Raw genomic sequence first — 10,254 nt, forward strand, 5'->3', positions numbered from 1 at the left:
ATGCTCAACTGGAAGACAGAAATAAAAAAACCCAACACCATAATTGCTCTGGTATTGGGGATAGAACAATCAGCACTCCCTTTATTGTTCTTCAGTCATTTCCTCTAAAAATTTTCCATTCTCCTTGAACAGAATCAGCTACAAAGAAAGCATTATGTTTACAGCTCTTTATTTTCCTACACAATGAAGAAAAGAAAGTAATATGTTGAATCTTTTGCCCACATTCATCCAAAAGCTCCGATTACTCTGGTTTAAGTGCTGTAAGCACCATAAAGTAAAAAAATCTGTTCCATTTTGCTTGCTAAAGAAGTTTACATGACAAATTGCCTATTTTTGTGAATATACAAGATGTACAACAAGTTTATTGTTGCATCTCAGTAAAAAAGAGATTACATCCTGACACAGATGAAAATAACTGATGCGAAGGAGTCTGTAATGCCCTCTTTAAATGATGCTGAATATTGAGCTGACAATGAATACTGTCATTACCCCCTACCATATCAACAACCATGGGCCAGATTCTACTTTATTACATCAGTGCACATCCATAGTAAAAGGCCATTATCTAAGGTTTCCACTGTTAACAGAGGACTAAATGTGGCTTAAACTCTTCAAGGAAGAGACTGTCTCAAAGGGTGTTTAATCAGTGTTAGCATGATAGGATCTCTGAATACTACTGCAAAGTGGAAAAAAATACTAATTTCCTACCATTTGTTTTTACGATCCATTACAGTTTGCATTTTAAGTAGCCCCTATTTTGCAACCGTTATTTTCATCTTGTTACAGTCTAGCCACATACACACAAACGAACCTAGAGTTCCCAATCTATTTGCCAGCCTGGTATCAACTGTATTCAAGAGCAAGATATAATCCATTGCCTTACCCTACATTGTTTACTCCCAAATTCTCCAACCACCCTTCTTTGGTAATTATCATGGCGTGTCATCTCCAGACTGAAAGATCCAAAAGCTACAAAACCTGCAATGTGTGCCACTCCCCAAGTCAGAAAACATGGATGCCTTGCAGAACATTCTTAAGCAACACATTTGCTGGCAAAATCAAACCTGCAGTTAACAGCAGTGCTCTGGTATTCAAGATATTAGCATGAGAGACAAACACATATGATGCCATTCCACTGGTGGTGTAGTATAAGCGAGTGGACAGTTACACGGACAAAGTCTAATACCACACACTACTGTTACTGAGGTCTCTGAACTGCTGCGTTCTTTACTCCATTTATGAATCCAAGAATCGATATAATTTGAAGATTCAATCAATAACCCAAGCACCATGCCATGCCTTTTCCCCCTTCCTCAGCAAAGCTCGCCTGTGGGAGAGGAACACTTCCAATGGGCCTGAGGAGTGCTGAGGCCCGTGTTACCAAGACCGCCCGAGTGCCAACGAACTAAACTACCAGTCCCAGGTATTTTCTGTTTATTAATTGCTGATGTCCCCCAAAACATACTTTCATTGTACACTTTCCCCACCCCATTCCTTTTTCTCCTGCTCTCCCTCCACCTCTTCACTCACACTAATTCACAATCTCCTATTTTCCCCTTAATCCACAACTGTATGCAAAAGCAAGTAATGAATACTATGTACCCATGTCATCATTGCCTCAATCTCTTTGACTTTAGGCCATACGCCTCCCAGTCTGGTGTTGATTTGTGATCTAGTTAACTTTTCAGGATAAGGACTCAAGAACATCAGGAAACCTTTATCTTGTGGCAGGTGAAGCTGCAATACATCTCACAACAGCACTCACCTTACACAAAAGGGTATGCACTAGGCTTTATGATTAGCAGCAACCACATTTACAACACATTGTTTTCATCTTCCGATGGGAAGTAAATCTTTGGGATCCACCCAAATGCAGAAGGCATAGCAAACAAGGATGAGGAACATAACTCAGCATGGCGACAAAATGGAAAACGTCACGGTAGGTGTTAGCGTTACAGAGGTACAAGGCTGCAAGGCCATCACCCCAGTGGGAAGGGAATGCCAAAATCAGCCTTGAATTCTGGGAAAGAGCTATCAAGGAATTGTGGGAGGCATTGACATTGATGCAACTGATGGGAGGGCAGAATTCAGCGACAGAGGAGTTGTGGCCTTGGAGGATGGACAATCTATTCCGAGTTATTTTGGGATACGTTGGCCGTGAAAAGCCAACTCTGAATCACGGGCGAGAGCCCATGCCCAGGAATCTGCTTCGAGATGGGCACGCTTTGCAGTCAGACACGGGAGACATTTTCCTTCTCCCTCTTCAAACAGTTTCACACCCACCTGAGCCTGCTGTGAAATTCTCGAGGTTGCAAAAGATACAAGAGCTGCCTGCCTCATGCCCCCGCCCGCCACCCTCCCTCCCTCCCTCCCTGACTCCGCAGCGCACCGCCGCGCCGCGGGACCTCATAACAAGAGGCGGATTCGCCGCAGGCCCCGGAGGCAAAGCCCGCACTTGTTGCCGGGGGAGCTGCCGGCTCGGGACGGACGGCCGCCTCCAGCCCAGCCTGACTGCCGGGCCGCCGCCCGCCGCCTCACCGCCCGCCGCGAAGCCCTCGCCCGCGGGCCGCCGCCCTGGGCGCCCCCCACCCCGCCCCGCCCTGCCCCTGCCCCTGGCCGGCCGGGCGGCGGCAGCGTACCGCCAGCACGGTGAGCAGCGTGGTCTTGCCCGAGTACTGCAGCCCCACCAGGGTGAGCTCCATCTCCTCCTTCCAGAACAGCGAGCGCAGCCACTCCAACAGCCGCGCCACCAGCGCCAGCATCCCGGCCAGCGCCCCCGACCTGCGGCAGGCGCCCAGCCCCAGCGGCACCGCCTCGCTGCTGGGCATGGGAGCGCGGGGCGCGGCGAGGCGGCGGCGGCGGGGCTCGGGACGGGGCCGGCGGCGGCGAGGCTGCGCGGGGAGCCGAGCGCCAGGCAGGGCCCTCACGTGATGGCGCCGCCGCCGCCCTTCTGCCGCTGCCACTTGCTGCAGACAGGGGAGGGGTTTGGGCTGGCTTGGCGCGGCCCGGGGCGGGGGAGCGGCGGGGGCGCCCGGCGCGGGGCCCGGGCGGGCGACCGTGAGTCGGGGCCGGGGCGAGCGGCGAGGCGTCTGCGGGGGAGGTGACGGAGCCGCGTCCGCAGCGGGGGGCGGGCGGGGCGGCTCCCACATGAAATGGCGGGCGGGGCCGGGGCGGACTAGGGCCCGGGGCGGCAGGCGAAGGGCCTCCCTCCAGTCCCGCGGGCCTGAGGTGGCCGCTTGGAGGCACCGCACGCCCCAGGGAGCAGCAGGGCGGTGCCGGGCACCGCGACGGACAGGTCGGGCACCGCGGGGATCGCCTGAGGTGAACTGCTGGTCCCTGGCGGAGTGTGGCAGGAGGGGGCGGCCCGGCGTCGGTCTGCCGCCCTGGGCTGGCTGCCTAGCACCCCGCGCCCGGCAAGGGGTGGCCCAGGGCCGCATTTGCGGCACTGGCTTGTGAGAGTTGGTGGACTTAAGTCTCCTTGACAGGATCGATTTTGTAGGTCCTTCACCTCCAGTGATGGCGGTTCTCATGCCCCTAGAACCTCACTCCTCTCTTCTTGAATGTTCATCTCTTTTTTTCAGATCCAGGGCTTACCGTGGTTTTATTTGGGTTCTTCTTTGGCAGTTTTTGGAGAGTCTCCCTTGGCATGCTTCCTCGCCTCAACAGGAGATGCTTGTGACAGTGGTTTTCTATGGTGAGCACTGACAGGACATGCCGCTTCACCAGGAATCATCCTCTGCCTGCACTGGATAAGCAACATTTAGCATACAGTCTTGCCACAGCACATTAGAGAAAGGCTTGTTTTCCCCATAAATACAGAGTTAACGCTTAACCTGGATCTATCTACCATCTACGTCTCTGAAGTTGTCACTGAAATTATACATGATGCTCTAGAAGGTTGCAGTGTTGGTGGTATTGATTGATGCAGGACTTTCACACAGGTATAACCCAGGCACTTCAAAAATTTAGTATGGCTACTTCTACTACCGAAACATAGCAAATTCATCAAAACATTTTGAAATTTGTTTTTCATGCTCTTTTTAGAAACATAATTCAGCATTTTAGAGAATGCAATTTGTGACAAATCTCACTGGCTATGTCAGTCATACCACAAAAACTGGAAGGTCTTGTGAGTTTGCTGTCAAGAGCGATTGGTTCTGGGCTAGCTGTAGTGAAAAAGTTTATGCTTTTTCATGTCCTGGTTGTAGATACAGTCAAAATGACTCATAGTGTAATTCTAAGATTTTTTTTTTACAGATACTAATTTATTTACTCATGTAAATTTAATTGAACATTTCCAGAAGGAAATTGAATGCTGGAGCTGGCCCTGCTACACAATGGTAACATTAGGGAATTAGTTTTTGGTGCTTCTCTTAAGATAAAATCTGGAGGAAAGAGACAAATGTAAGTGGTGAGTTCCAAACAGGCACCTCCCACCCCCCCACCCACCCACCCCACCCCCAATAGCATAAGGTGCTTCCCTTGATACAGGTAGTCCCTTTGTCCTAATGCTATTCCCTAGCGTTGGTATTTTGGGTTAGAATCGGAATTTTGGATGCCACTCTGAGGCAATGATGGTGTCTTCAGCAGTTTCAGAGCATGGTACAGCTCTCGAAGTTTCTTGAAAATTGGTGGCACAGTGAAAGAGGAACTTCATGAGATCCTGCATTGAGGTAGAGTGTACCAGAACTCTGCTGTTCTGTTTGCCTCTTAGTAGCAGCCAGATGGCCATTCAGTACATATGTAAAGCCTTGCCTCAGCCAGCAGTCACAAATTTACCAGCCAGTTACCATTTACGCTAAACGTAACTAGTGGAATCACTGGAGACATGGGTGTAAAGTAGACATTGAGGAACTGGGTTGTTCAGGTTGAATGGGTCATAGGACCAGGAAATAATTCACAGGCAAAACACGATTCTTTATTTTTCTGCTATGTATCTTGTTATTTTTAAAAACTGGTTTAAGCCAAAGCAATTATCAAATTTTGAGTGAATAGGTGAAATGTTTCTGACTGCCTTAAAACTGAAAAATGTAAGAATTTCTCCCGTTACCACATATCACCCAGCTGGTGATGTGTGGAATAGAGACAGCCCATTTGTGAGAGTGGTTTCTGGGAATAAAGTGGTTCTGATTACTGCATGGGGGAAAACTCACATAAAATTGAGCAGTCTCTATTTTTGCAAGAATTTTTGAATTCTGCAGTAGCACTTAAGGCTCATAGTGTTGGAAGCTTAAAGAAACAATGCATTGCAGATACAGTAACTTATTCTGAAGAAATACATTTCAGTCATATCCTCCTAAAAGGCCAGCAGGTAAGTTCTAAAACATTAGTTCAGCTGTATGCTGACTGAAGTATTTTACAGTGTCTAGGGGGTCAAAATACAGTGTATGAAAAAGTCTTGGAGGGTTTGTCCAAGTTCAAAGATCTGTTACATTGTTCTAAAATCTGTTATATGTTTTGTGCAACTGTATGATTATGAAAGGCAATTCTTTATTTTGCAGACAGTTTGCTAATAGAATATTGTATGTAAAAGTATTGCTACCTTGCTACAATTAGCAGCTCAGAGGACATTTGTTCTTGCAGCTAAAAGCCTGAGTTGCGGCACAGAAGGCCACAATTCATTATCCCGTGTGGCTGTAGACAAGCCACTTAATCTTTCTGGGAAACATTTAACCACTGATAAAGTATTTCACTTTTCTGTCTTGTCTATTGAGATTTACACACTTCAGGACCAGTTTAGCATTTAGCAGTATTACGGGGCCGTGCAGCACGTAGCACATTGAGTCTCTGAAGTGACAATAAAGCAGCTTACTCCATTGCAGAGACTTATTTGTGCTATAAAAATTTATAACAGTGGATCTTAAGTTTCAGATTACGATGGTGGTGATGCTATAAATGGTCAGCAAAGCTTGACCTGAACTAACACTGCATATCCAGATATTTCCACATTTGGGAAGAAACAAGCTGTTTGGGACCCACAGCTCTAGTTCAGAGTACTACCAAAGAGCTCAGATCACATTATCTGTAGTTTAAGCATGGATTTTAGTGATAGCTGAAGATCTTAATGAGAAGAAACCTTCAGCTGAGTGAAATCTCTAGAGAGGAGAGCATGAGAATAGATGATGTCTCTCTCTGGTATTTTCAGATTTGTCCTGATATACCAGATGTTTGGAAAAAAAACCCTGTAGAATAAGCCGTACATCTTCTCTGCTAATGAGGTACCACATTAGTGAGAGACTGGTCGTCTTTTCTGTTTGTAGGCCAGAGTTAAGCAGCTGCTTTGCTAAAGAGAATAGAAAGACTGTATTGAACTTTTCAGTGAAAGCATTGTAATGTACCCGCCAGTGGCTGTGTGCGTCATCCGTGCCCTCTGCTGGCTGGTGCATCAGAGACTCTTTAGTATGTAGCTTAAATTTTTGTCACGCTCCAGTGAGAGAAGAGGTAAAAAAGGATTTCTGTAAGGATTGTTACACTGGCAGAGTGGGGGAGACTAAGAACTCTGTGCTTTGGATACCTACATTTGGTATATGCAGCATGTACTGCAACAATGCAGAGGATTTACAGACAGCCTAAGTCTATTATTAGTCCAGTGCCCTTAATTACTAGCTGTCCCAGCAGTAAGGTACTTCGTACTTTGTTGTGACATTAACAATATTATTGTTATGGGACTGCAGGGTGCCCTTAGCCTCCCTTTAAATGGCTGGTTGTTAGGTCCCTGCCTCAGGAAATCATCACTTGACACTGTCAAGCTATCATCTTGTCTCAACCTGCTAGTAGCCTGAGGGAGCAGTGCACACCAGAAGGAGACTGCTAACATATGGTATATTTCTTCTGCAGGATCTTGAAGTTCTGTTGAATAAATATATTTTCTGAGATGAAAACAAAGGCAGAGAAGGGTAACTGCATATTGTCTGATGTCTATATATATATATGCTGCTGAACACGACACTTTGGATTTGTGTGGACAGAAACAAAATGTGTCTGAATGGATAAAGTAGTGATTCACATTAATTTTCATACTGTCTGTTTGTGTCAATTACTAATCAGTAAATACCTTATCAGTTATAAACTAACGGTTATACACACATACACTGAAAAATATCTAATTACTACTGGTCAAGGAGAACTATAACCAGTATACCATGATGGTAGTAACACATTAGTGAACATAATGGAATCCAAAGTTGCTCCCTTAAGGATGCTAATATTGATAGGTGCCCTTTAGGTCTTTACCCTTTACTTTCTGATACGTAACAAGGGGACAACAAACAGGCAAATTTTGCAGTCCTGAGTACTACTGATAGGAAAGAGAAAAGTAACTGTGAAAGGTTCAGAACTCCTACATGAAAGAATGTTCTCTAAAGACTCTGATCCTTGACTGGTATACATAAACACTTAGGATTGATCTTGAATACTGCATGTTTACAGGACTATCAGCATAAAGAAAAATACCGTGATTCTGGGTGAAATTTCCATGGAGTCTTTGCAGAAAAACAGACAGAAGGGTCTGGAATAGCCACACACTGGGAAACATCTAGAAGTGTTAAGCGATGAAGTTAGACTAATAAGCTTTTTGAATCTGTTTCCAGCCACCTGTACAATGGTTTTCAGTGGGAAAGGAAAAAAAACTGCCAAGAAATAACAACAAAAAATAATTTCTTTAAGAAAGATGAAATTGTTAAATAAGGCTGTAATTTATTTTTTTTAAGCCATGCAATAAACATTGTTTTGTATCGATGTTATTCTTTAGAATTAAACTCGTGACTGTCTTGAAATCTCAGACCCTAATTTTGCAGGCTGTTTTGCTTTGGCAGAACGGGTATCTGCCAATGCCAAGGGGCTTGCACAAGCACACTGTGAAAAACCTTCCAAGTTTTAAGTATGTATTCTTGAAGGATGGAATTTACTTGTCTTCTTAAAAAGGTCATCAATGCTCCATAACTGAATATGTTTTAAAATTATGTAACTGTCTTTGCTGTCTTGTTGTTTGTATTGAAAAGTGATGGATAGGTACATGTACAAATCCAATCTGTGTCTGGGAGTTGTCTGGTGCATATTGCACAGGTATGAAATCTTCCACGCAATTCCTTGTTGATATATATACAACAGGGTGTCCCAGTGTGATGCAGGGATCAAAGCATATATTGCTGGACTCCTTGGGATGCTAGTCACATCCTAGGCTGTCTACAAAGTGGTCTTATTGACCTGCCTCTCAAAATCTCTCTCCATGTTGTCATATTTAATACAGAGAAGCAAGAAACTGCAAGGCAGGGACTAGACTATGATTTCACTTCTGTTCAGATTCTGTAAGTGCCAAAAGGCATCTCTCTTTAAAGTACCAGTATCTTTGGGTGACCCAGAATAAACAACTCAATAAACCAGGTCCAGATTCTGCAGATAGAGAAGCAGAATTTCAATTGAAATTTTAGCAAACTTTCTAGACATTGAAGAAGGGCACTCAAGGTAGTTAAATGACTTTCATTTAGATCATTTCATCACACCCATTTTAGTATTTCCCAGGCCCTGAGTATTGCCAGCCTGAATTCTGCCTAGAAGGGAGAAGTACAAAATAATGTCAAAGCGAAATCAACGTTCCTCTACTATTTAATCTTTTGGAAAAATACAAGAACATAAGAAACTGAAACTGTAAGGCTACAGAGACAACTAATGTTTATAGGAAATGAAGTGAATGCAAGGTGAATTTTTCGGGGGGGGGGGATAGGGGGGATCTGCTTTAGGAGAATACAGGCTTGGCTTTGAACATAAGATAGTCACCAGCAATGCAAGGCATAGAACCCCTTTTCCTTCTTTTCTCTTTTCTTACTCCATGAAGACTGGCTGACTCCATGGTGACTCTTTAGCGTAGAATATAGGCAAGACAAATACAATACAGAGCAAAATAATGTATTTGGAAAATAGTGTAATTTTACACAGCACGTAGCTGGCCTGAATCTCACTCTGGCAAGAAGTTTGTAGGATTTAAAGTATGAATTCCAGATACATGCAGGTAATATAAGTATCTCAAATGAGCACTCGAAAGGTGGTTGGTAAAGCATTATGCATCAGAGCACAAAATAGATAGCTATTCAGGTGTGCAGCTTAGGAAGACACATTTCTGTGGAAAGTTTATTGCAAGAGTGCTTTCCTCTCACCTTCCTTTTACTTTTCTGATCCCGGGCCGCTCTCAAGAAAAAAAGAGATCGGATCGGATGGATAGGTCTAATCTAACATATCAGTTACTGTGTTCCTTTATCTTTACAGTGGGCCTCAGGGAAGGGTTGTTGATATTAAATGCCAGGTAGATAAAAACTGTTGAATGGGAAGAGACTGGTCTGTCCACATTCCCCACTGCTTCACACTTCCTCTGCATCCACTGGGAGGTCCTGGGTGTTCTGTCTCAACTCTTCTGTGATTTTAAACTTCTCATTCCTCCTTTTCTGGTGATTCCATGCTTTCCCCATCACAAATGCTCTGCCTGCTATTACTTGACTGATAGTCAAAAACATTTATGGCAAGACTTCTAGATTTTGTGAACCTGTGAGCTCTCATATCACAAAGTGCTACAGATCCAGTGTCTGAATTTCAGGGCACTAGATACAAACAAGCAAACCTCTGGAAACTTTGCCAAACATTTAATAAAGCAGTGTAGCCTTTGACCTGGAACTCTATGTGCCAATGTAAAATTTTAGCTGTGTGTCCTGGTTTAGCCAGGATAGGGTTAAGTTTCCCCAGCAGTGGGGGGGAGCTCTAGCCGGGTTATTCAGATACCATGCAGATGTCACATCCTGGCACCGAAGCGGGACAGTCGGTTACCGCGTGTACTGTGGGATTTGCTCTGTTCTCACTGCTGTATTGGTAGATATTTTGCTCTGTTCATTGTTATTACTGTTATTGTTATTGTTGTTGTTTGTTGTGTTGCACTGTTGTATTAAACCTGTCCTTATCTCAGCCTCGGGGCTTTGTATCTCACTCCCTTTGTGGGGGAGGGGCAGCGGCCGCATGGTCTCAGACCCTGGCAGGGACTAAACCACCACACCGTGTTAAAATGTTCTGCTGAAAAAAATAAAACTTCATGTAAGTCATACAACATATGCTAAGGCATTACCAGTGATGTTTCCAGTTTTTAGAAACTCTTTGACAGGTATCACAACTGCAGTGTGAAAGGGAGGGACCTCAGGTACAGGAATTATGATACCATGGCTTTTGCTTACACAAGATCAAATAACCAATATCAAAGCTGCAGTTAAAAAACCA

General features: G+C 44.7%; 1 protein-coding gene across 2 annotated transcripts in view; it reads right to left on the reverse strand.

The window, feature by feature from the left end:
• LOC141943682 (ADP-ribosylation factor-like protein 8B) overlaps positions 1-3,023 on the reverse strand; it is a 31,800-nt gene extending 28,777 nt beyond the window's left edge. The window contains exon 1 of one of the 2 annotated variants that reach the window (XM_074869338.1): positions 2,640-3,023. In XM_074869338.1, the coding sequence (XP_074725439.1) occupies positions 2,640-2,828 (189 nt within the window). In that variant the 5' untranslated portion in view covers positions 2,829-3,023. The remainder of the gene's footprint in view (positions 1-2,639) is intronic. The other variant, XM_074869337.1, reaches the window with a different exon arrangement.
• Positions 3,024-10,254: the final 7,231 nt, after the last annotated feature.

The sequence above is a fragment of the Strix uralensis genome, chromosome 5, assembly GCF_047716275.1.
Source record: "Strix uralensis isolate ZFMK-TIS-50842 chromosome 5, bStrUra1, whole genome shotgun sequence".
Classification (NCBI taxonomy): Eukaryota; Metazoa; Chordata; class Aves; order Strigiformes; family Strigidae; genus Strix; species Strix uralensis.